Consider the following 27,389-nt stretch of genomic DNA (forward strand, 5'->3'; position numbering starts at 1 on the left):
AAGGCGTCTGCCTTCATTCCAAATCCCGTCAGCCGGTCTCATACAGACGAAGCTCTTGGGCTTATGCACTAAATCGACTGACATTGGAGCCTGGCGGGTCTAGGACGCCTCCTCCACCGTAGGAGGTGGGCCCCAGTTCTCCAGGGGAGCCCCGGTGGTGGGGGCGAGTCCCTCCCCACCTCCCTGTGAGGGAGGAAGCCAGGCCAAGGGACCCACGTCACTGTGAAAACACGCATGGGGATCCAGTGCCTGGGGAGAAGCTGTGGTGCTGACCACACACACCCCCCAAGGGGCAGGGCCGAGTAATGAAGGTGACGGAATCGAAAGGGGCCGAGGAGAGGGCGAGGACAGTGGCAGGAACCCGCACCCTGGAGGACACGCCTGTGAAACGGGCAAGAGCTTCTCACCGCCTCTGCCGTTTCTAGGGACCCCCAGATCCACCATTCACGGCCACTGTCCAAGGGAGCTGGAGTCATGGCGGCCAGCTGCTAAGCCCCCCAGGAACAGTGACAATACTGATGTCTTCTGCCTAGCTGGGAGCACTGACCACACAGCCTGCCACCCCCGCAAGTCCATGTCGTGGCCACCCCCTCCTCTGTGAACTGCCTCCAGACCAGGGGTGGGCACTCGTGGGAGGGTCTCAGTCCTGCGGTAGGCCAGTGCCACTCGCTGGACCAATCACACTCCCTTTGGAGTCTTTCCCTGGGCTGACGACTGTCGACCCGTGACTGGGGATGGAACTTTGCCAAACCAGTTCTGAAGCCACGTGGCCGCCACCTTCTGCCACGTGAAGAGAAGCAAGAGAAGCAGCAGATGGCAGATCCCCCAGCAGAAGCCAGGATGGGGGCTGGAGGCACGCGGGCTCTGGGACCACTCTCGGCCCTGCCTCGTTGCCTCACAGCAGACCCCCTTTGCTTAATAAGCTGTGAGAGATGATTAATGTTCCCTGCAACAGAGAGAGCAGACAAGCACTGCTGTGCATTATTGTCCCCAATGCACAGGCAGGGGACCCCAGAGCCACGCAGCCGACGGGGGGGGAGGCGGCTCTGGACTCAGCTCTGTCTGCCCCCTCCCCGCTCAGCTGCCATCACGGCCAGCACCCCTTCTCGGGGGCCACGTGGTCTCCTCGACGGGTTGTGCAGTTAACGAAGCCACTGCTGGTCCTGCTAAGAAGAACCCTGAGCCACTCACCCTTTCCAGGTTTGGAGGAGACACACCAGCAAGACGAACTTCTCACTGTACTAATTAAGAACACGCCGGAGGGTGGTCGGCCGTCAACAACATGCAGGAAGGGGGGAAGCCAAGTGAAGTTTAAAGAATCAGCACATTGGGGAGCTAATCGGACTCCTGCTGGCAGAACTGCGCTGCTGTCCGAGGCCAGGCAAGCAGGCAGCTCGCGAGCTGGAGCTTCTGCTGATTCAGCGCTCGCTGCGGGCCGGGACCACGGCTGTGGATCACTGAGTGACTAAACTCCGCCCGGGGGACGAAGGGGAGTGTGCATGGTGACACATGTCAGGCACACAGTAGAGGGGCGATGGTAACTGAGAAAGAGACCGAGAGAAAGGAAAGCTGGCCCATGACACGCCCAAGGCGACAATCAGAGCCACTGTGTCCCCACTCCCGAGATCCATCTTTATGCGAGCCCAAAGATCAGGTATCGCCTCTGCATGCGATTGGGCCGCTGTGGACGTCTAACCCGTCTCAGCAGTTACACGTGCCCTGCAGGACATGGCACCTGGACTTGTCTGTCCTCAGGCAGACGGCAGCAGACTGCCCTGACGGGGATCCCGGGAGATCGATGTGGGCAGGCACTGACTGCGCAGCCCTTCTGGGCTGTGAGGCAGAGAGCTGGGGCAGGGCAGGGGCAGGTGGGCAGCGCCGGGGCTGGGGGTGGTCTTCTACCCGGCTTTCCCGACAGAACCTGCCTGGAGTCTCACTATTTTATGCCAGTTGATAAACTGTAAAAATATACATTAATTGGTTGGCTAAATTGTCTAGCTTTCCATTCTAGGAAAAAAAAAATTGTTCTTGAATTTGAACATGGGAAAATTATATTCAAGTCTTTACAATGGCTTATTTTCTTTCTTTGGAACATAGCTACCTTTCACAGAGACTGTCTTTGAGAAGTTTCTAGAAACATCCAGAAACCGGCACTAGCTTGGGGGGTGGCCATTCTTTTTTTTTTTCTTTCTTTTTATTGATTATGCATATTCATGGGGTATGAAGCTGACTGTTGCCACATGTACCCAAGATGTGATGTCCAGATCAATACCACCAGCACGCCCATTACCACAGATTGCAGCTGTTCTCCGTAGAAAGCGACCCTAGCTTAGGGTGGCAATTCTCAACACAGCGGGGTCGCAGTGGGTTGCAGTTCGCTATTTGTGCTGGGCTGTTGCTTTTGCAGACGCCGTGATTCTTCCTTTTTGTGGAGGGGACAAAGCACTATTAGAGGCCATCGTTTCAGATAACTCACATGGGGATCCAGGCCTCATCCTAACACGGGGTGGCTCGGCTAAAACCGTCAGTGAAAGGAGGTGGCGGTGATACAGAGTTCATGCCATCAAGGCAAAATCCAGTCTCTGCTCTGAGTTCTGAGAACTAATGAGGTCGAGCTGCCATGTTGGCTGCCCCTGTGACGCCCTGAGGGAAGACCCACAGGTGGCAGTTAACACCAGGCTCTTGACATTGCGTGCTCATTGGCTGGTGGTGAGTGACTAACTGCCACACGACTGTTGTGGCTCTTCTTGAATTTGGGCATTTTACTAGCTCCTAGGGCCCCTCTGCAAGCTTTTCTGGGATGAGGACCCAGTTTAAAAAAAGAGTTACAAAGAGCCCAGACACATCAGAAGTTGATTAAAATGCCTGATGACCAAAGTCTCCTGCAAAGCTGACAAAACCCTACAGGCATTTGGAGAAAGCTGTCGGCACAAGTGTGTGTGCATGTGGGTGTGAGTGTCATGCATGGATGTGTGCATGTGTGGAATATGAGTGTTGTATGTGTACATGTGTGTGCATGTGGGTGTGATTGTCATGTGCACGTGTGCATGGGCATGCATGCAGGTGTATGTCATGTGCATGTGTGTTATGTGCACACGTGCATGCATGTGGATCTGAGTGTCATGTGCACACGTGTGCATGTGGGTGTGAGTGTAATGTGCATGTGTATGTATGTGTGTGTGCATGTGTGTGCATGTGGCTGTGTGACATGCACATGTGTGTATGTATGTGTCCTCCCCTCCCGGGAGGGTCTTTGAGCTTGGCTACAGTGGGAGGCCGTGCTGTGGTGCCCACCCACTCTCATGGGGCCTCCTGGGAGTTGTGGGGTCTCAGTGCCTCCCCTTCACAACCGATGGCCTTTGACCTTTTTCACTGTTCCCCACCCCCACACGGTGTGATCTTCACTGCTGATCCCGTGTCAGAAGCTGCCACCTGCACAACGTACAGGGAACCAGCCATGGGTCCTGCCTGAGCCCCACACAAGGCACATCTGTGCCTCTGGAGGCAGCCCCGGCCACAACTTTCCAGCTGCCTGTGGGTTTCTAGCATCTTCCCCCACCTGACCACAGGCCATATCTTCCTCTCTTTCCTGTTTAGGCAGTGGGTGGGCCTCTCTCCAGGGGATCCAGGAAGGGCTCCACTGTGGCTGCCTGGCTCTTCCCTCCCGCCACCCCAATGGGCCTTTCCTGCCCTTCTGTTGCTCCCCATACCCACCCCACCACCACGGATCATGGCCCACGCTCTCTCACTGCTGGGATTTGGGTCTCCTAAAGAGCATTGTTGTCCCAGATCTGGGTTCCAACCTCGGCCGAGCTCTTCCTGAAGGAGCTTAGCTGCCCTCAGCCTTGGTTTTCACGTATACAAAATGGGGTCCTTTGTGAGGTTTCCTCTGTGAAATCCTAGGGACCGTCTGAAAAGTCTTGGCACAGGCTGTTCCCCCCACGCCCCCCACTTTACAGGACTAGGAATTATGACTGGACTACAGCTGTTATCCACCGAGCTGGTCCAAGATCACTTCACGTGATCTGCAGATCTGCAGAATCGAGTGTGGATGAAAACTGGTTTTAGGTATATTGAGGTCCCGGAATAAACGGAGGGAACCGGTCGCTTGGATCCCACATATGTGATGACTCTTGAAATGGGATTCCCCACGGATGGAGGTTTGACCAGGGAGGCACTCTGATGGTGTCCTGAGCTCCCTGCACACATGACACCAAACCCAGAGCCCGTGAGGCTCCCTAAATAGCCACATGTCCTCTCCTCTGAGCTGCAACCCCCACCCGTACAGGCAGCTAGCAAGTTGCTAGAAATGACAAACCCCTGCCACAGAGTCATGAGTAAGCGAGATGATACAATGGACATAAGAACGACAACTCAACATCTGGGGGACCCACACTCATTCTTTCCATAAGTATCTTTATATCCTTGCTCTACTCTCCAGAAATGGAAACCAGAACTCGGAGATGGTGTGAATGCAAGAAGTCCACGTGGACGTTCAGCAGGTGGAAGCTGCTCAAGGCAGTGTCCCGGCCTGCGGGGTGGCCAGAATTGTAAGCTGGCCCCATGACGCTGGCCCTGGGTTCACTTCTGCAATTATCTGGGTGCGTCTGAGCTCATCACACTAGCACTTTAAAGCCAAGAGTGTTCCACGGCTGGTCATGCAGCAGGAGAGGGGTTTGGGATTCATGAGCCCCTTCTCATTTGAAGATGGGGGGCAGGGCTTGAGGCAAGGAATGTGCGAGACCTTGAGAAGCAGCGGGCAGTTCCCGCCCAGCAGCCAGCAGGAAGGGAACCTCTGTCCTGAGGCCATAGGACTGGATTCTGCCAACACCCTGGGTGAGCCTGGAGGAGATTCGTCCCCAGCTGAGTCTCCAGGTGAGCCCACAGCCCCAGCCAACACCAGGACTTCAGCCTGGTGGGACCCTCAGCAGAGACCACAGCCACGCCATGCAAGACTTCTGCCCACAGAATGGTGCCACAATAACCGCATATTGTTTCAAATCCCTATGTTGGTGGTAATTTGCTGTGCATCGTAGAAAACAAATACACCCTACCTGGAAAAAGTGGCTTTTTATGCATTTTACAGAAAAACAGCACACGTCAGGAACATGCACACCCTGTGGTTCTGACCTTGCTGTGGCCGCCCTTCCCACTTAATAAACTGACAGCTGGCCCAGATGGTCTCGGACGTGGGGTGGGTGGTGTAACAACACCTCACCACGGGGCTCTTTCTTGCCCAGGACGAGGAATAAAGACAGTCACGACCCTGTCATGCTGGAGCAACAGCAGAGGGACCTGGGGAGCAGAGCAGGGAGGCTGTGGGAACCCCCAACACACAAGGAGAGGTGGACCTTGGCACAGGCAGGGACAGAGGCAGTGGTACAGTGCTAAGGGGTGCAGGTGCCCTGCTCTCCCTTCTCTGTTTCGCATGTCCTGAGCACAGTGGAGGAGTTAAGGTGCCAGCCCCAGAGTGGGTGCACCGGAGAGAGGTGCAGCCAGCCTCCCCCGGGGCCGCCGGAAATGCACCATAGCCTCACGGGGGGCCTGTGGGTTTGTGGACATCATGACTCACGGAGCTGCATGCTTATGGTTTGTGTGCAGCCCTACTTTAAGAACCTCTCCTCAATTTAAAGAATAATTGTAGACATTCGGGGAGGGGGGTCCTTGCTTCCCTCCAACAAAACCCCCTCCCCAGGGGCTTCATTGTGCCAGGGGGCTGGAGGGGCCCCCAAGTGACAACTCTTCCACAGAGGGCTCCCCAGAGGCTGCCCCTGCTCAGGAAGGAGGCCCCCAACTCAGCATCCCACAGACGGAGTGGGAGACCCTGAGCCAGCCTCTCCACCCCCCAGGTCCTCTGCTGGAGCCCCCTCGCAGCACCATCTGTGGAGGGGGGCCCCATGAGGCCACAGGCAGGCACAGCACAGCCAGGAGGTGGCCCTGCCCCCTGCAACCTGACTAGGTCCGCTGGGCACATGTAGCCCAGGCCCAGCGCACGTGTGCCCTGGGAGGCTGCAGCCCCGTGCAGCCATCTGACCTGCAGGTGCCGCGAGGACAGGGCTCACACCTCACCCCGAGGTAATTTCTGGTTCTCCAGAGCATGGCCGGCCTTCAGTGCCCGGAAAGTCTCGTTTGCTGCTGGAATGTCCTGGCCAGCTTGGCGGCTTTTCAGACGAAGTGTGGGGGACATGGCTCTGCGGCCTCGGCTCTCTCCCCTGTTGTCCAGGGCTGCCTGTGGCTTTGAAGTCCCCACCGCTTTGCCTGCACTAATGCCTGGGCGAGGCCCAATGACCAGACCCCGCCGGCACCACAGGGCTCCGCCGCGTCTCGGTCCACGGCAGCTCCACAGTCTCATTTGCCAGCGAGCTCACAGGCTATGCGATCAAGGTGACCTGAGAGGAGAGCTGGTTCTGAGGACAGCTCTTCAAAGGCGCCTCAGGAACGTCTCCTGCATGGCCTCCCGGTGTCCCAGCGGCCAGGGCTGCCCTCCCAGCTGCGGGGCCCCGGTTGCCTCTGAAGCTGCAGATCAAAGCCCATCTCCTTCTTAGGTCTGTATCTCCTGGTCCACTTCCTGTGTCCACTCACAGGACAGATGGCCACGTGCGGGTGGGATGGTCATGTCTGTGTGGCCGTGTGTCAGACATCTGGGCTGGATGCAGCGTAGTGTCCCTACTTCATCAGATGTCAGCAGAGGGGCATGGTAGTGCGGGGGCCACTGTCACTCAGAGCGGGGTCCCAAGAGACCAGGCCAGAAGGATTCTAGCCAAACCCCTTCTGGCTGGAATGCACAGCTGCATCCATATATCTAGCGGCTTTCCTGAGACGGTTCACCCTGTGAAGTGTCAAGTCAATGGTGTTTAGAATATTCACAGTTAGCCACCATCACCGTAGTCAATTTGAGTATATCTTCATCTCCGCAAAAGAAATGTCAGACCCTTCAGCAGTCACGTCCCACCCCCTCACCCCAGCCCCGGACAAGCTCCATTCTGCTTTCTGCCTCTGCGGATTTCCTTATCCTGAGCATTTCACTTAAGTGGAATCATACATGGACTCTGTCTGGCAGCTGTCACTGAGCGTAATGATTTCAAGGCCCCCCCCCCCATGCTGTAGCGTGTGTCAGAGCTCCATGGCTCTTAAGGGCTGGATAGAACTCTGTTCTGCGGCTGTATCAAGGTTTGTTCATTCATTCATCCGTTAATGAACATCTGCTGTTTACACTTCTGGGCTGTTAACAAGAATGCTGCTATGGACAGGTGTGTACAAGTTTCTATGTTTCATTTCTCTTGGGGAGACAGGTACCAGGAGTGGAACTGCGGGGTCACTTGGTAACTCTATATTTATCTGCCAGATTGTTTTCCAGAGCGACTTGAGCACATATGTCTGATTCTCCTGATGGGTGTTATTTAACCACTTTCCAGAAAGATTGTCCAATTTACATTCTTACCAGCACCCTTCAGGCGGCCTCAGAGGGGAATCAGATGAAAACAAAACAAAGCACAAATGAGCCCCGAGGAGTGGCAGCTCGTCCGTGGTTGGGTCGGCTCTTCTATGACGGCGACTCTCTCTCTGCACTGTCTTTGGCTGCGCCCTTTCGTGTTTTGGGAGCTGTCTGCTCATGCATGTCACTACTCTTCCCCTGTGGACCATCCCTCTATCTCCAGGTCATGAGACGCCATGTGCCAGCTGTGTTCCATACCCCCTGCGTTCTAATGAGCGGCTGGTTTTCCTGCAAGTGCATTTGACTATTGCAAGTTTGAGACAGTGACGTTGGTCAAGGTTGCCAGTTCAGGACAGGGGCTCCAGCCCGCCTTTCAGTTAGAATCCCAGCCCTGCCACTCCCTGGGAGGCCTCAGAGCATTGTTGCTTATCATCTCTGTGCCTTGGTTTCCTCATCTGTAAACGGGGATAATGACAGACTGCAGGTGGCTGTCCGGTGGACCAGGTTAATTTGTGCAAGTGCCCAGGCACATTGTGTCAGATGAGTGCTTGCTGTGATTACTGATTTCTCAGACCAAATTCACAATTGTGGGATCGGCCCAAACTCGGTTAAATATTCACCAGTACTTGCTCTTAGACAGTTCAGAGTTTCATCTGCTATATTTTACTCTGTAATCCCTAGGGAATTTAATTTAGAACATGGTGCGAGGTAAGGATCCAATTTGACTTTTTTCCAAAATACAAAGCCAATGTCCCAGCTCCTGCTACTGGGGACCCTGTCCCCACCCATTGCTTTGAAATGCTCACCGCCTCTCATACTCCATTCTTAACAAACTCCCTGCTTCATTTCCGGGCCACTTGGTCTGTTCTGTGTATTAGAAAACAACGCTAACAAGAAATAACATTTTTCCAGGTTTTAATTGGGTGCTTGAGACTTTGCCAAACACTATCCTCATATTAACTCATGAGGCGGATCAGTGGTGGAAGCAAGGCACACGCCAGGCAGCAGCCTCTGAGCCCGGGGCTGAGCCACGCGAAAACTGCCCCAGCGCGTCGCTGGGCTGGATTAGTGCCATTTCACGCATATGTCTACACCCGGTGGGGCAAGGACACCAGCTTAGTCTTCCATTGCCAAGTCTTCTTAGACACCGAGACACTCTTCTTAGACACTCTGAGATAAAATGTAAACTCATTTTGTAAAGTTCCAAAATTTCATTGGAACTTTGATGAACCTTGCACTAAATCTAAAAATGAATTTTTGAAAGAACAGACGACCTCATGACACCTAGCTGTCCACTCGCCTTATCAGCGTTACGCGGCATCTTCTATCTGCTTGCTCCTGCCTGTTTCCGTTCCCCACGGTAAGGCTCTCCACTTCACAGGCGCCTGCCACTTCTACGGATGCTATTCCAAGTTATTTTGTACATCCTCTGCTGTTCTTAATAGAGCTCTCCCCTCTCCCTTACTCTTCTTTCATGTGTTTATTTCAATTAAGCTGCCACGAATGCCAGATGTATTGGCGTGGAAGGGAGGAGCTGCTGGTTTTTGTCAGCATCATGGCCCCATGCCTGGGCAGGTACACTTAGGGGTCTCGTTTTCACAGCCTAAGTGTCCCTGTTCAAGTGACTGCTGATCCAGCTCTTGTAGGTTGGTGAACTTTTATTAATCTAGCCCAGGGGTTGGCAGATTTGGGCTTCAAAAGGCCAACGGTGTGTATTCTCAGCTTTTGGGGTCATAAATTATTTTGTCCTCCTCGTCTGCCATGGTAGCACCTGTGCACGTGCAGACCACGTGCAAATGAACAGGCAGGGCTGCGTTCCGTAAAGCTTCACGCACAGGTGGACAGGTTCGGCCTGCGGGCTGGTGTGTGCCAAACTCTGATCTAGACCGTAGAGTGCTTATATCTATGAAAACTTTAAAGCTAAATACAAGCAAAGGGCCTTCTATACTCATCACTGGTCCAATTTAATAAACTCTTTTTATTAGTTTTCAGGGTATTTCAGCTGATTCTCCAGAGTTTTTGAAGCACCTGTTAACTTAATCTATAAATAATAATGACTGTTTTCTCATATCAAATATTGATGTTATCGTATTTGCCAGAACTTCCAAAATATAGCCAGTAACAGTGATGACTGCAGGCCCCTGATTCGGTCCCTATGTGGGCAGGGCTGGAGTCAGCCTGAAGCACGACGCTGGCTTCTGTTTCAGAGGGACACTGGGCACCGGCCGGGGCCCACCAACTCCTAAGCTGAGGTCTGTGGCTATTGGCAACCTTGCTTGCTTTTTTTTAAATGAGTGAATATTGTATCTGTCTAGTGCCTGCTTTGGCATCTATTGAATTAGCAGACTTTAAAATTCAGTTTCCTAATATGGTTTGTCATTTTACCTGATTTTGAAATATTAAAAATATCAAAAGATTAAAATTAAAATTTAATTTCTTATATGGATGCTCCTATGTAAGGGGTTGCTCTTTGTTTCTTTTAAAGGACTGTGGAACTCAGTGTGCTGTTATTTCAGGTAGATACGGGGGACGTATGTCCCATTCACCCTTACTATCAGACAATGCACATTCCATGGGGGCGGGGATCCCCACATGTGTCTGCAGCCCTAAGGTAAGGCTGGGCCTCAAGGCTGCTTGGCTGACGGATGCAGTACCTGACACGGTGCCCAGCCCACATCACAGACACAAAAGTCTCTGTGGAAGGAAATGACTTTGTCGGTACTTTTCTACCTTTTGGGAGACTTCCAGCATCAGGTGCTATGGGTTACACGTGTCCCCCAAAAGTTCATGTGTTGGGAACTAGACTCCCATTGTAACAGTGTTGAGAAGGTGGGGAATCCGATTACGGTATTTGAAAGGTGGGGCCTTTAGGAGGTGACTAGATTGTGAGGACTGTGCCCTCGTGAACGGATTGATCCATTCGTGGAGTAATGGGTGTGGTCCTGATGGCTTTATAAGGAGAGCAGGTGAGATGGTAGCTCTCTCCTGCTAGGCCCATTCTCACCGTGTGACACCCTGCATTGCTGCAGAGAGTCACCACCAGGAAGATGACCCTCACTAGATGTGTTCCCTAGACCGTGGACTTCCCAGCCTCTGACTGCAAGAAATAAATTTTAATTCTTTGCATATTACCCAGTTCTAGGTATTCTGTTATAAGCAACAGAAAATGGACTAATACATCAGGGTTTCACTAGTTCCTAAAACGAACTGGGTAATTTTCCACATTTTCCAGTATTTGGGGAAAAGATACCCAGCACACTAAATATTTTAAAGGATGTGCATATTAAACCATCTCAGTCCGGAAATTTTACTGAAGAATATTAACACTTTCTATTCCAGTTAGTTTTTGTAATTTTTCACCCAGAAAAACTATAGACTTAACCAAAATTTTTAGATTTAGTGATCAATACACTAGGCATGTGTGCTCTTGAATAACGTAAGACCCATGTATGCTATGATTTCCCTTTCTCCTTTCAGATTTACATTCTGGCTTTAAAAACATTTGCATGCAACAGAGGTAAGACCACATCGTTACAGGTTTGTCAAAGATGCAATGACTGATTCCGTCCTTTCTTTCTCACATTCATCAATATTTCTTTTCATCTTTACTAGTTACTTTCTCCTCTTTTTTGGCAATGGCTTTTTTCTTAGCTTAGGTTATTTTTCTTCCTTCTGATTTGAAAATGAAGGCATGTAAAGACATGCACAAACTGATAGGTGCATCTTTCACTGGACCTGCAAGTACATCGTGTGTTACTCCTATGACATTTTACCTGGGATATTAGTAACTGAGATGCGTGTGGTTTTTTCCAGTAGGTGCCGGCATGCTCAAATCACTTCAGTACTTACTCCTTCAGTTCTCACACAGTCCTAGGAAGCAGCATTTCACTCATTTTATAAATGCAGAAACTGAGGCATAGAGAGCTCAGTTTGCTCTGAGTTAACCAGCTGGTGGATGGTTTAGCCCAGATCAGACCCCAGTGGACTGACATCAGACCCTGGACATGACCTTTTGTGAGTGGCTGCTTGCTTCCTTTCATCCTCTAATCAACAAGTTATAAGAAAGTACTGGTTTCTAACATATTTTTCAATAATAAGGCTGGTACATTTTTTTCCTAGTGAGGTTTAATTCATGGCTCGGTTTATGGATATTTTTACAGAGATTTCAAAAGTGACAGAAATTTAAAAACAGCCTTACTTGTGTGCTGTAATTTCAATACACAGTTGCAAATTCAATTTTAGTGATTGTATTATTCAAAGGATCTATGCCCTGCTTTTTTTTATTGGTGTTATTGGTGGTGTTTACTTGACCTTAATACAGATTTGAGAGTTATTTAAATTTCAAACTGAAAATTGTGTTTCTGATCATTTCATTTACCTGTAATTGTGTTTGCATAATATATACTTATGCTAATCAGTGCATAAAAGTTTCTGAATGTGACACTCTCATTACACTGTGAACTGTAATGTATAAATAGGTATCAACAAGTATGTGTGTCAATATATGGCATCACATTATTCCAATTTAGTATAGTTTGCCTCTCAATTTGCTTTTAATTGCATTTGTCTGGTATATCTGTATTTATTTATTTTTTGATTTCAGACTTTTTTGTTTGTAGGAGTATCCTCAGAAAAAGACGGCATATATTTGGCTATTTCGAACACCCAATTTGGTAGTATTTGCCTTTTAATACAGGAGGCTAATCCATTTACATTTATTGTCATCACTGATACTGAAATTCTGTCCCAAATGCCGTGTCCAAGCTGATTTCTGGTTAAGCTCTATTCATGGTTTATCTCACCTTTATGCAGCACATGCACAAATTTCACTTGTTTTTTCCTTCTTGCAGTGGTTTAGCAGAAATCATGGTTTTGCTTGTGTTAGTGGCAGCCTTTATGTTAATCAAATGCACTCTTAATGATCGAGCCATTTCTCCAGTGACTTGAGTCATCATGGTTCCTTCTATCCTGTGAAGAGACATCAAGAGACTCTTCTCTGACCCTGCTTCCTTCAGCCTTTGCTAACTTAACCACAGGTCACAAACCAGGTTATTATCACACAACAATTACTTTTCACAATATACAGAGTTTATTAAATAATTGTGCTATGGATTTTATATTTAATTTTTTAATCACAATCACAGGTGTTATTTATACCCAGCTCTATGAATTTAATTGGTATCAATGCTTAGCACTAACCTTCCTACATGTGATCTTTTCAATTGTTAACTCCTGATTTAGATACTTTATTGATTGTCTCGAGTGCATCTTTCATTCACTTTTTCAGGAAAGGTATGTGGGTGATATGCTTTCTAAATCCTTGCAAGTCTTGAACTGTCCTATTCACTCGCTGCGTCCAAAGCAACAACTAGAAATGGGATTGAATTCATACATAAAACTAGTTTTCAATCAAATTTCTTTAGATGATCCTCCCTTTCATCTCCTGGGTCTCGGTGTCACTGACGCAAGGGGAAACTTGTTCGTGTCTTTGTAGGTTCTGTGGATTCTTGCTCTCCTGGCTTTTTCCCTCCAATATCACCTGGATGGTTTCCTTATTCTTTAAATTCAATCCTATTGGTAGGGAATGGCTAGATCCGGGATGCTTTTGTTCTGTTTTTAACTGGTTTCCTTCAGCTCAGGAAAGTTTATTTCCAACACGAAATTTTAACCCTAATCTTACTCTTTCTGTTCTTGCCGTTGTGGCTTTGGCTCAGGAGCAGCCACAGCTCTTAGGTGAGTGTCCATCATCTGCCCTCCATCCCCATCAGCTTCTCTCTCTTCATTCCCATTCCTCTGCTTGTTCCTGTGAATTATCTCTTGGTGTTAAGGTTGTTCTCCACATCACTGTTTTGATTTTCTGCAGTGACATTTCTGTGATTTGCAGCTTCCAATACATATCTCAGTGCTACTCTTGTATTTCAGGTATCTTTGTATGTATTTCACGTTTATGCCCTCAGATACTTCCCTTCGTTCCGGGTTCTTCCATCCCTTCTGTTCCTAGCTCCTGGGTCACAGCTATCACAGCCTTGTGTATCTCTGACACCAACAATCGGATGCTCTCTAGAGTCACATCTGTTTACTGTAGAGGACTGTCTTCAGAGCTAACTCTGTCCTTGAATCTCTAGGACGGTGTTGCTTTCCACAGATAGTGCTTATTGTTTTACAGGCTCGTGTTTGAGTTTTGGCTTTGATGCAGAGGTCAATCCTGTTCTAGAATTAGCCAACAGGCTTGGTGGGGAGCATATCTTTAGTTTTCCTCTCAGTCCCTGTGGGTGTGGGAAGCCCAGCCCTCTCTAGGCTGGCCCAGGAAGTCCGGGCGATGTGCAGAAGACCTCGATCTCCATGGGGTTCCCAGTAGGCTTCTAGCCAGAAGGAGGTGGCTCCCAGTGCTGGGTTCTTTTCCCCATTGGGAGGTTGGGTTTCTGCCTAAGCTGAAGAGTTTTGTGCTCTTTGGGGAGTGGAGAACTGAATGTAGGATCACAAGCCCTGATGTGCTCCTGCCCCTCACGTCTGCCCCTGCCCTGCTTCAGAGGCTCTTCAGGACAACTTGCCTCTTCCTGCAAAACTCACCTCTACCCATTCCGTCTCCTTGCATGCTGCAGGCTGGGAGATTATTCTCTGCACGCCTGTGGAGGGCTAACCCCTTCTGCCTGCCTATTTTCTGATCACTACAGTCTCTAGTTCCTAAGGGTTGGCCCAGGCATGAGGAGGAAGCCCACGGTTATTCACATGGTAGGAGGTCATTGACATAGTGGAGGTTGGAAGGATAAGGAACGGGTATCCATCTCCTGATGCACCATGGGGATTTCACCCAGGCCTCAGCACATGTTTTCTTTCTCCTTTAAGTCATAATGTTGTTGGTGCTCTTTATCCCAAACATCATTGACACGGGAAGCTGGGCAGAGGCTCCGTGACAAGTCTGACACCACACTAGTCAAGAAAGCCAGGGTTGCTTCTCTACAGACAGGGCAGAGGAGCCAACCTCTAGCTCTCTCCTCCAAATGCTGGAGAAATGTGTCTCCTCCATGGTGTGGGTGGCCACAGTCATGGGAAGGGGGAGCTAAAGTCTTTTCCTCTGGTCTCTCCATCACATGTGCATGCGCCGTATGAGAAGCTGGAGCCACATGGCTCAGGGCCAACCAAAAACAAAGCAACAGTTTTGAGAGACACAGCAATAGCCAGCATCCTGGGTTGTCCCCTCGCACAGCACCAATGGCCCCAGGGCAGGAGGTTTCCCAGAAGAGGCTGAGGGTCTGACTCCGTTCTGACACAGCCATCAGAAATGGGAGCATTCTAGAATGTTCTGGAAAGTGACATGAGGATAACAGAAAACCTTATCCTACACAGAGACCTCACTGGGCTTTCAGAAACCTTTCTCCTCTGTCATTTTCCTTTCCCCCATCCTGTAAGTTAAGTCCAGAGTACATCTTATTCTTGTCTACAGATAAGAAAACTGAGCTCATAAGATAATCTGACTTCCACGGCCACCTGCCCGGTATGCAGAAGTCTCTCTTCTAGGCATGAGGGCACACAGATCCATCCAGAAAGTACCATTTGTACACGGCAGCCACCCCGGAACAGGGCCCGTCTTCTGGGAGGTGCGGCGCAGTGCAACCACCCACGACACCTGCTGAGGCTGAGATCTCCCAGCTCATGGGGGAGATGTTTGGGGGACCCATGACAGAACCGGTGTGATGACGATGTCAGTGCTGATGGGCAGGATGGGGCGGAGAGAAGGACTTCCATCACCCACTACCTCTCAGGTTTAATCGGGAGTTGACATTTAAAGTAATTTGGATGGAGACACAAATCCTTCTATTTCATTTTTAAAGACCGATCTTTAATTACTGTGGATGCCAAATGCATTTCACTCCCACTGCTGCACACAGAAGCAACGTGGAATGGGTCGGCCCGCAGCCCCCCCACCTTCTCCTGTCTGGCCACAGAGCTGGGCTGAGAATAACGGGTGACATTTGGACACACAGCCGAGAGGACAGCACACAGACACCACGACGAAGGGGACCAGTTTGTCATGACCATAACCTGGGCGTAAGGGACAGGCTACGGAGGGAGGCGGACGGCCCTGATGTGTTAGGGAGTCCCAGCCCTGACAATCTCAGCAGTGTGCCCCTGAATTACAGTCCCACCTGATGTATATGATCTCACTTTTCGCAGTAAAGTCAGGAAGGACAAAGCTTACCTTTATCCTTCATGAAAAAATACTTCACTAAGCAATTTCATCTGTAAGGTTATGAGGATGTATTAAAGGGAGAAAAACATGCTTTTGAGCTCTTTTCCAGCACCTTCTGCCCAATAAGTTTATAAAACTTGGAATCAGAATACAGTATTGATTCAAACATCTTGAATGGGAACCTGGTGACCCATGAGAGTTTATCAATCCTCATCAAAAGCTCACTGTTAACTAGACAATGACCTCCTGCTCAGGGGCAGACTCACGGTTCCAAGGGGCTCCTTGCATTTTGGCACTTTGGGAGAGCTCTGGGCAAAGGCACATGACAAGAGGAGGTGGTAGCCGTGGACAGCCCGAGGCGGCGCTGTGTTTTGTCCCCTGCGTGGGAGTGAGGCCAGCACGGCAGGTGCGCTGACACGGGAGCCAGGGGCACAGCCTGTTGGCTTCTTGCTCTGCAACAGCTTGTGATTCGGGGAGGTTGTGCTTTGGAGGTTCCTCTGTGGGGGAGAGCTGAGCATCTAAGTTAGAGACTCAGAACTCACCCTTCCATCAGAACTGCTCAGATTTATGGAACCATATGAAAGTCTGGGATCCCAAAGCCTCACACATCGAGTCTGAGCTTGTCCCCACCTTCCTGCTTGGAAGGCCACCACACACACTTGGGCAGACACATACCTGGGCAGATGCACACCTGGGTAGACACACGCATGGGCAGACACACACCCAGGTACACACACACCTGGGCAGCCTCAGGGTCCCCCATCCTAGTGCCTTCATGTGGGTGCCCTATTTCACTGAGCATGAAGAGGCCTGAGGCACATGGAAGACATACCCATTCTGGGCTCCACTTTGAGCAGTTCTCTAGAACATTCCATGGCCTGCACTGTGAACAGCATTTCTCTAGATCATGTCCAGACCAAGGAAGCGGGTTGCTCAGAAACACCCAGAGCACACAGAAACCTGGGAGGCTTCGTGCCCAGCGCCAGTGTGGTGGGGGGAGGGGCACCGCAGTGCCAGCGCTCACATAGCAAAGAGGACGATGTCCTCAGAGCCTTGGGAGGGTGAGGAATGCTGAGCAGTGGCCCCTGCTGGAAACAAAGACACCATTTCTCCCTGCGGCTCTGAGACCAGGCTCCCCTGCTTGGTCTCCAGCTACAGGGCCCCCTGTGGGACAGAGCACCTGGCCAGGTAAATGGACGACTGTCTTCAATTTATCCACTAAGCACTTTTGATGGCTGTTCTCAGCAATGCACTAGACTTGGCACCAAATGGTGACCCCTCCAGGGATGCTCGAGGGCACCCACTGGGCTCCTGCATCCTGGCATCCAATACAGCACCAAAAAGTATCAGAGGGATGGGGGTGCCAGGAGCAGTGGAGAGGGAGAGGGGGGCGCTGATCGTGTCCTCAGCTGCCCCGTGCAGGGGCCAGGGGTGTGGACGAGCCGGGTCAGAACTCTACCTCCCAGGTCCCACTCTGGGAAGACAAACCCTAACCCTGATCCTGACCCCCAGTCCTAACGTTGACCCAGTGTGAGGAGACCTCCAGCCAAGTGTCCAGTCTGCTGGACAGGTGGCGATACTGGGAACCCCCGACACCATGGTGGGGGCTCGCCCACACCCTCTGGGTTCAGATGGCAGGTGCCGTCCGCCACTCTCCAAACTCCATTTACCTCGAATTTCAGCCATTCACCATTTACGTATTCAAAACGATTGAAAGAACAACTGCTTTAAGGAAAATTGAGACTAATGCTGCACAATTACTGTAAATAGTGCCCGGCATGTAACGTCTCCCATTACGAAATTGGCCAAAAGTGCCGGCAGAAACAACGTGGGCTTGGTCAAACCAATTTTTTTGTTTCTGGGCTCATTTCTGCTGAGAAAATGAGGAATGTCACTGCTTGCAATCCCAGCTGATGCAGCGCTGGCCATGTACGTCTTTGTTTACACGCAGAATCTATTAAAATGTCCAGCTATTATTGCGGTGATGAATAGCAGTGATTCAAAAGAACACAGAATGGATTGCAGACGGGATCACAGTAATGACTTGGTATTTTTCATTGTTTGTGCAGAACAAAGATTAGTCAGGAGCAGGTACTGGGTTACTTCTGGCTGTGGGCCCATCCCCCGCTGCCTCTCAAGGCACTTCTAATCCGAGGCCTTCTTTGTCCTTGTGAGGACGTCCCGTTCCTCTCGGAGAGAATCCAGATTGATGTCCAGGTGCTCGGGTCATCTGGGGCCTCTGCTGCTGTCTCCGCTCTTGGGGCGGTGAGAAGGTTGGGGATTTTCTTCTCTCTCCGGCTCCCTCATGCACCTTTTGCGGGCTTCCCTGTCACCTGGGCTGTTGCTACAGCCTCTTCCAGAGCTCAGTTCCCTTCTCCCCAAGTGCGCCCAGTCTAATCTCTGATCAACGTGTGGGGCCCCATCAGGACCCCCAGAGAGCGCCATCTGGGCAGACATGAGGGGCTGAGCTCTGGCCCAGGTGGCCGATGCTGAGTGGGCCACTGTTCCATGCCCGCTGGAGCGCTCTGCGGTGGACAGGAAGAAGCCACCTCATCCCAAGGAGCAGTTTTCCACAGCCCCTTGGCTTGGACACCTCAGGGGAGTCCTGAGCAGGCCCAGGGGAACATGGTCACCCTGGGTGCTTTGGGGTGGGGCCTGTGGCTACCAAAGGGGCTGATCACAGGCCTCCCCATATGGGGCTTGAACAGAAAATCTCCAGTTGAAAATCCCCCTGGGCTCACAACTGAGTTTCCCTCGTGCTAGGAACAGAGCTGTGGCTCCCCAGCCCTCAAGGGCAGACTGGCCCCGGCCAGGCACAGAGGAGGCTCATCCCTGCTAGCCCAGGGTGGACAGAGACAGCCAGGAATCAGGGGAGAGCAGGCCCAGGGACACCACCTCAGATCAGGAGAGGAAGTGACACAGAGCACCCCACGTCCCCAAAGTCCTGGAATGCAGGGATGGGCTAAGGAGCCCGTTGACAAGGGGAGGAAGGCTCATACGGGGACCAAAAAGTGGGAGTCAGCACAGAAATCCTGTCACTTAAGAAGCTGCTGACATTGGAAGAGGCTGTGCGGGTTCCTGGGTGACTTCTCAGGGCTGGGAGGGAGCCTGGCCAGGATCAGGGGACACTGTCCAGTGAGGGGAGCCCCAACAGCTCGGCCTGGCTCTGCTCCAGGAGGGAGACAGACGGCAGGCTCCCAGTTAGGGCCTGCACAGGTCGGCCAGGCTGCATGCTCCCTCACTGCTGAGGTGCCATCAGCCATGCTGTGGCAGTAGATTTCCCTATGAGATGCCTCTCTATTTCCCTCCACTGCCACGGCCACCAACCTCCCGCTCGTGGGCCTCCAGCCGGCCTGCCCCACACGGGTGCTCGGTGCTCAAAGACCCCTGGCCCCTCACCGACGGCTGCTGCAGCGTGGCTTGGTGCCAGCAGTGTGGGGGCTGGGAAGTGGCCATGGGTGTCCAGGGGAGAAACCCTCCCCTGCCCACTGAGGCTGCCTGCATCATGCCATCATCACTGAGCTGTTGCGTGTACTGCAGACCCTTCCACTGACTGGTGTTGTGAGAGGAGGGAGAGGCAGGTTGGACACATGTGGAAGAGACTGTGTGAAGACAGAGGTGGAGGCTGGAGTGACACAGTCACAAGCCAAGAAGCACTGGCAGCCACCAGGAGCTGGAAGAGGCAGACAGAAGTCTCCCCTGGAGCCTCCAGAAAGTGTGACCCTGACAAATGGATTTTGGACTTTTGGACTCCAGAACTGTAAGAGAGTAACTTTCTGCTGTTTTTAGCCACCCAGAGTGGAGTCACTGGATATGGCAGCCATCACCTGATCTGCTTGCCTTTGTTGGCGCCACAGGGTCCAGAGTTGCTCAGGTTTAAGCCATCTCTGGCATGAGCCTCTGGTGGGTCCAGTCTCTTGGGGGAGCCCAGGGGGATATAGCCCAGGTGCACAGGTGGGGAGCGCCTGGGGTCTCCCATGCAGGCTCTCTCCCCCGGCCCGCTCCACCCCACGCTCAGAGGAGCCTGCCGCGGCTTCCTGAGCACTCAGGCCTGAGGCAGAGTCCGCGCGCTGCTTTCCCAGGCTCAGCTCCCCTGTCCGCCTCGTCCATCTGCTTCCCACACTCCAGACCTCGCTGCTGTTTGCCCCTCTCCTGCTGCTCTGTGCAGGCAGGATTAGGCCACTTGTCCCTCCCCACACCCCTGTCACCTCACAGGGGTTTCCAGGAGGCAGATGAGGGAGGCGTGGATGTCCCGTCCTTTCCAACTGGGAGCCTGACGCAAGCATTGTTACGTTTCCCCTGGACAGCCCCTCCGAGTCGGAGCTCTGGCATGTGGGCCACGGATGTTCTGTCTTTCACGGGTGCAGCCCTGGGCACATGCCCAGCACAGAAACGCACTCCCCCAACCCTGGCCGACCGGTGGCTTAATAGACATCTGAGAGGTAGGTCTGGAGCATGTGGAGACTCCTCTGTCTTCATGCCTGCGCTGCTCTGGAGCAGGAGCCTCCAGCTCCACTTTCCCATGGATCTCTGTGAGTGGGGCCGGGTCTGACACGCACGAGGCCCTTGGAATCCAAGGAATGAAGAGATCTGGTGGCTTAAGCTCGCTTGCTGCAAAAGAGCCTTTCTAGGGATCGACTCCATCCCCCGGGTCTGAGCTTGCAGGAAGGTCAAGGGGCAAAGCTCCCAGGAAGAGTGAGCTCTGGCCTTTACAGGGGCTGGTGATACTGGCCGTGCACTGGGACTTGCACCCACCCTGCACCAGGCTGGCTCCTGAACCCTGACAAGGGCTGCCAGGATGGATGCTTGGCTCTGACGGAGGTGCTAACAATGGAGAAGCGACAGCAAAACCTTTTCAGATGTGCTTTTACACTATGCGCGTTGATCTGCAATGAATCTGAGCTCCAGACTTCGTCAGCAGCTGGGTTAAGGCAAGTCAGAGGCGCTGCTGGCCAGGCCTCCAGGTACCAAGCAGACCCTAGCGACCTCCCTTCCTGTGTCTAAGGGACGCCCCAGGCAGCCGTCGACACCGCACCCCAGCGCACTCTTGCAAGCAACACACGTGATCAGAGGCAGCTGCTGTCGGTGAGTCCTCAGAATCTCTGCTCTTGGGGAAATGTGCTTTTAGTGTAACGAGTTTCCACAAACTGCAAGTTCCTGAATAGAACTAGACAGAAATCCCACTGAATGCTCCTCATCCCCCACAACTGTGTGTTCATGCAGTACAGAATAAAAATGTGGTGCTTAATAGCTAATTTGAAAAATAGGTTTCAATCTAGCTGGTTTATTCTGATTTAGGAGATGGGATGGCTCACCAACAGGCATCTTGCAATACATAAACATTACAGAATGTGGCAGAGGAAACACTGATTAGGATATTTCTGAACGCCACTAACATGTGCTATGCACAGCTCCAGCGAACATCTGCAGAGACTTCCTGCTGCTGTGGGGACCAGGCTCCCACCTCGTTCCCTCCAGCCTCTCCTTCCCTCTCTCGCCAGCACTGAGCCCTGCCTCCAGGGGTGGCTGGAGCCTGGGGGAGGAACGTGAAGGGACACGTGAAGGTCAGCTCGGGCCCGTTTCCAGGAGCGGGAGCCAGAAGGGGCGGCCCAGACAGGAGCTGCTCCCGCCCTTGGGGTCAGCCTGTGACATCCACCCAGGGCACCTTGCCCTGTGCAGACTGGAAAGCACCCCAGGACAGTGGATTGCCAGCTTTCCACAGCAACCTGCAGTGATAAATACATCTCATGTTGTGACGAGTGTGTTTCATTACATGGCATTCATCCTGAGGACGTGGGATGTGCTCTAATATTTTTATTCTGTTTGTTCCACCTTGTTTTAAATGCTGATCACGATGTACTAAATTAATTTCATGACCCACTAATGGGGTGGCGACCTAGACTTTGCCAAGTAGTGATCTCGGAAATGCAGCCTCAGCAATCAATTTATCATACATGGTGATGAGGCAGGCCTGTTGGGAGGGTGGGGTAGCGGGACCCCAAAGGCCCAGTGCCTGCCCTCCAGCAGTCCTCACTCTGGTGGGACACACAGAGACATGAACACAGTAGCCCACACAGGAAGGGGGCTGGGGTGACCCCTGCGGTGCTCAGCTCTGTGGGGTGGGTGTGGCCAGGGCAGGGGTAGGGCGGCTGCCTGCACCAGGCCTTGGCTGGAAGAGGGGTCTAATCTGAGAACCCGACAGTGGGGATGAAATTAGCAGCAACCAAGCAATCACCAAGTCTTTTAAAGCCAAGTTATGAGAAAAACATCGTCTCTCAGAAAACCAATTTACGGTAAAGTGTGAAACTCCGCAGTGGTAAGGTACCACCTGTAAGAGAACCAAGATGCAATCATATCACTGGGCTTGTAAGTTCCCACTCTATGGTGTTTGGTTCAAGGGCTCAACTAACCTTTTAAGAAAGCTTTGAAAATAGGTCACCATGGGTCAGGGATTCTATCAGGAGCGGGTCTCCTGCCATTCCTGAGACTCCTCTCAAGATACGTGGGAAGGTTACAGAGCCCATCTGGTCCCCTGGAGCCAGTACATGGTCACTCCTGCCAACCTAGGCATCCTAGATCTATGGGAACATGGCACTCCAGCGGTGAAAATGTGACCCACGGGCCAGGGCATAGGAAAGAGGTCCCGGGCTCTGCCGTGCACTCTCCACTGAGAGGGGGGTGGGCCCTCCAAGTGTTAGCGTCATGTCACCCCCTCAGGGGATGGAGGTCCCTGACAGTGAGAGTGAACACCCTTTCCCTCATCTGCCTGGGTGTGGCAGCCATCCTTCCTGCCAGGGCGACGGGATTCTCCTGCCACGGTTGGACTTGCACATGCCCCTGCCCTGACCCGGTTATAGCAACAAGAACCCTCCAAGGTGGGCTGAGGCCTAAAGGTACCCCAAATATATCCTAGGAAAGGGCAGATCACAGGATCTCAGTATTCTGGGCTGAACGACAGGTGGGGTCCCATGCAAAGCCAGGGCAGCTTCTGACGTGGGCAGCTCTGGCAGATTCAAATCCCCCATGGCCTCTGACACCTGCCCTATGTGGCCACTCACGCTCTGTCGGCTGCAGTTCCCAGGACTGTGAAGCTGAGACAATCACACTAAGCTCCCAGAGCTGTAAGGCCAAAGGGAGTGACAGTGTACACTGGCCTCAGCAAGGTTCCTGGAATGAATTATGCACTGGACAACCACAGCTCTTATTCCACATGTTAAGAGGGCTTGTCACCCCTGCCAATATCCCTACGGAGTAGCCAGCCTCTGCCTTAAACACTCTAGATCGGGGAGCCACCCCTTCTGTGCAGGCCCTTCTGGGCTTGGACTGAGCCATGCAAAGAGAACACATCTCTTCTCTGTCTCTGGCCCTGCTAGATGGGCAGACCTGGAGGCAGGGAGGCTGGTCGGGTGGATCCCGCTCTGGTCCTGGGGTAGGTAAGGAGTCCTTGATTAGATGATGGAAAGACTCAGTTGTGAAGGATTAAGCATTTTAAGGCAAACAGTTCAGTACGTGTAGTGCACTCACAGGGCTGTGCAACCCCACCTCCGTCCAGTGCCAAAACATAAAGGCCCGTGCCCATGAGCGGCTGCTCAGTCAGCAGACTTGAACGAAGGCTCTCGTCGCTCCACCCTCCTACCCTGGCCCAGCATGGGTTCACATGGCAGGTCCCACACTGACAGTCCTGAAGTGACCAGTGAAGGCCCTGGCACACAGGACTCACACTGCTAAGTACAGCAACCGTGAGGTGGCCCTGCCCCCAGCATGCCAGGCCATCTGGAAAAGGCCCGGACAGTGGGCTCCGTAGTATTTTCATTTCTTTTTTTTTTTTAAAGATGACTGGTAAGGGGATCTTAACCCTTGACTTGGTGTTGTCAGCTCCGCACTCTCCCAAGGGAGCCACAGGCTGGCCCTCATAGTATTTTCATTTCTCGCCGTTGGCCTGAGCACGGAGTCAGCACCCAGCCTCCCCGTCTGCTGCTTTCCCCCAGCAACCTGTCAGTCAGGGCTGGGTGGCCCCTCGTTTGATACTGGCTTCCAGGGGGAGCTGCAAATGCTGCAGGTGGCCAGGGTCCCCTGTGCTGTTTGTGACCCAGAAGCAGGGAGGTGGGAGGGGATAGGGACTGGGGAGGGGCCTCCAGGACAGGGGTGCTCCGTCTTCAGCCCCCCTCCTTTGCAGGTCACAGACACTCATCTGACTCACCCAGACCAAACCCCCCAGAGTCCCTCCAGCAGAACAGGAGCCTGAGAGGTAAGAGATGAGGAGGTGAGAAGCCCCCATCCATGCATGGCTGCACCGAGGGGTGCTGGGGCTGCGGGCGTCTCACTCAGGGCCTGCCGCCAACGCCACACTGTGGTCACACGCACCAGGCCTGACCTCCCCAGCCACACCCCCATGCTGCTTGGCCACACGGACAACAGCTACAATTGTGGACACTGAGGCCAAGAAGGGACAGTAACACGTCCACAGCCCCGCCATGCCTCAGGGGCTGAGTGGGGGCAAGGACCGAGGTTCTTAATTTCCAGTCCTGTGACCTTCTAGGAACCAGAGGTTGCCTCAGCCTCTCCCCTATCCATCACCTGTCGGAGCTCACACCTGGGAGGGAGGACGCTGTCCCTGGTAGGTAAACATGCAACACATTTGCCAGACAACACTACAGCCAGTTGGTGGGTCTGGGGGCTCACTGTCTAAGCCTCATCTCCTATAGGGGTTAATTCAGGGGGCTGGACTGATTCATCCAAATGACCCCTTTGTCACGGCCATATCTCCTGCATGCAGGGTTGCCCCTCCCATGCATCCAAACCCTGACTCCTGGGTCACACTGATCAGAGGACCGGGCTGTGGCCGTCCAGCAGGCTGCCAGTCACCAGGTCTCTGTCTTCCCAGAAAGCTCTCAGGTGGATCTCTAGAAAGAGCAGCCTCTCCTAGACTCTCCTGGGAGTGAGACAGGACTGGGAGGGCTAAGGGTTTCGAATTCCTGCCCCCACACACAGCATCTCTCAGTCCGGTCTCTTTAGATGCTCCCTGTACCCCAGAGTGACGGGGAAGTTCACCCGCAGGAGGCATCCGACGATCCCCAGTCTAGAGTGACAGGCACACCTGCCCATAAACGGCCTCCCAACAGGGTTTGCGCCTGGACACTGATCTAACTTCTGAGCTGACCAGCCTTGCCGGTGACCCTGTGTGCACTCAGTGACCATTGCAGTAGGGACAGTCCCAGTAGGTGACGCGAGGAAGGAGCGACCAGCTGCTGCCTGCCCCAGCGTGGCCCACATGGCGTCCTCCTCCCCTCATGTGCTCTGGCGCCTGCGGGCCCCTCACCTTCCCCAGAGTGCCCACAAGGAAGCAAACGGGCCACTTACCGTGGTCGTCTTTATCCGCCCACCGGGCTGTGTGCACGTCCAGCCTGACCGGTTGATTAGCAGGTCGCAGCCCTCCCCCTCCAGACACGGGAGCATGTCACACCATTGCTTTGTTCTGATGATTCGTGCTGTGGAGAGAAGAGACAGCTGGTCAGTGTGCTGCTCAGCTGGGACATGCCCACATCCCGGAAGGGGCCTGAGGCTTAGCACTGAGGGGGTAGGAAGGCCCAGGGGCAGCACACAGTGTGGCCCCACACCCAGCTCCAGATGGCCCTGGGGTTGCCCAGGCACGGTCTGGCAGGGAGGCCTGGCCAGGCAGCTGCACCTCCCTGGTGTCCTAGTTGAGTGCCTGCTCCCAAGTCGGGCTCTGTCACTGGTCAGTCACGGACCAGTGAGTAGTAACCGAGACCACCCGGCTCTCTCCTTTGCCTGGAATCCGCTGGAGAACCAGGCAAGGGAAAGAGAAGGGGGTTCCTGGTCCGGACAGCCCTTGGATGCACTGAAGATGGGTATTCACAGGAGGGGACCAAGGGGAGCCCAGGGTGAGTGCTGGGAATGGGGCCCAGCGGGAAGCAGGTGGTCGACGCAGGTTTTATAGCAACCTCTGTCGTCCAGCCCCCCAACCCCCTCTCCCGTCCACCTACATCTCATCTGCACATGCTGGGCTGCCCCTGAGGCTGTTCCAGCAATGCCAAGCCTCCGAGACTAAGGGACTTGAGTCTTTGTCATGGCCCCTGGATGGGGCAGAGAGGCAGGGTTGCTCGGGAGAGGCCAAGTAGGTGGGCAGTGGCCTCTGACTCCCCGTCAGCATGGGGACCCTAAAGTCCTCATCGACTTCTCACACGCAGAAGAGAACTGCACGCTCTCTCCCCGCTGGGAACCCTCTCTGCTTTGTGACCCTAAGGGTGGGCAGACTGGAGGATACTCTGTAACAGAAAACCCTAGAAGCAGGGACTTCATAACGGAGAAAACGATGATGGCATTAATGTAACCTTCATTACAAGAACCTTAAAAGAACTTTCAGTCATTTCTCAAGTTAGGGAAAAGGTACAATTGTTCCTCGGTATCTGCCGGGTTGGTTCCAGGACTCCCGCACATACCGAAATTAACAGACACTCAAATCCCTCAGGGACCCGCCGACGTGGGGGCCGGTGCGCCACGTCCTTCGTAGTGCGCTGCATTACTGGTCACACTTTCGGTGAAACAGGACCTATCAACAAGGCTTACAACCCAGTTGAAAACGTGGACGTTCATATCGGACGCCAACCAGCTGCCAGGTATTATTTTAACTCAGAGTTAAGTTATAAACACATACACTTCAATTACACACATGAGTTCTACCCCTAACTTGAAACCCATGGTTGGAAGTTGCAAAAACCTTAAAATCTTACTTAAAATAAATGTTAAAGAGCGTGGGACAAAGGCCCTGAGAGGACAGAGAGTCTGGGCATCTGCCCCACATACACTTGGTTGACAGTGCTCCTGATGCCAAATGCGAAGGTCACCTGCACCGACCCCACCCAGTGCCCGGAGGGCCTTGCCTGGACTCTCAGTCCCCATTCCTCACACACTTTCAAGGAGAGGATTCAAGGTCATCTTGTTTGGATGCCAGCAATTTGCATATGAAGGACCTCCACATTCAGGGCCTTGCCTGGACTCTCAGTCCCCATTCCTCACACACTTTCAAGGAGAGGATTCAAGGTCATCTTGTTTGGATGCCAGCAATTTGCATATGAAGGACCTCCACATTCACCTGACTGGATTCCTCCTCCCTGGGCCTCAATGCTCCGCCTGGCCCACCCCGGCCCCAGCGAAGTAGAGACCCAGGTGTGTGAGCTGAAGCCCTGGTTGCCAGCCCTGCAGGCTGGGGAGGGACTCTGTCACCCACACAGGCACAAGCTGCAGGGTCGCCAGGACCAGGGCGACAGGGGACCCCAGCCCCTGGCTGTCTCTAATCCTGGTCCCTCTGACAGCCTCCCCAGCTCCTGGGCTTTCCCTTCCATTTCACTGCTCCTTCTTTTTTAAAATAATAAATCACAGAACTCTCAATTTCTGTAAACTAAAACTGTGGTTCCCCAGGATACTTGTTTACTAAAATTTCTCCCGAGATTTCTCACAGTAAGGGAGGGATGACTAAACAGAAATGGTTGTGCCAACGTAGGTGAGCGTGTGCACGCGTGGTCAGATGGGCATCCTGTGCACGGCCCCACGCGCAGAAGGGCCGCTGCCTGCATGATGCTCTTGAAATTCATCACAGTGTTCACCAGGGGCAGCATTTCCACTTTGCATGGAGCCCTGTCCATTATGCGCTTGCCCTGCAGGCTGTGACTGTCCCTGCAGGAGCAGTGGGCAAAAGAGGACAGGGACAGCAGAGAGGGCTCACTCACCCCCAATGAGGGTGCC

The 27,389-nt window shown here is 52.8% G+C and overlaps 1 protein-coding gene across 2 annotated transcripts in view; it reads right to left on the reverse strand.

Moving 5' to 3' along the window:
• Window positions 1-27,389, reverse strand: part of TAFA5 (TAFA chemokine like family member 5) — a 155,091-nt gene that overhangs the window by 13,606 nt on the left and 114,096 nt on the right. For both annotated transcript variants that reach the window (XM_063075972.1, XM_063075973.1), the window contains exon 3: window positions 24,987-25,114. In XM_063075972.1, coding sequence (XP_062932042.1) covers window positions 24,987-25,114 — 128 coding nt within the window. The remainder of the gene's footprint in view (window positions 1-24,986; window positions 25,115-27,389) is intronic.

The sequence above is a fragment of the Cynocephalus volans genome, chromosome 12 (genome assembly GCF_027409185.1).
Source record: "Cynocephalus volans isolate mCynVol1 chromosome 12, mCynVol1.pri, whole genome shotgun sequence".
Classification (NCBI taxonomy): domain Eukaryota; kingdom Metazoa; phylum Chordata; class Mammalia; order Dermoptera; family Cynocephalidae; genus Cynocephalus; species Cynocephalus volans.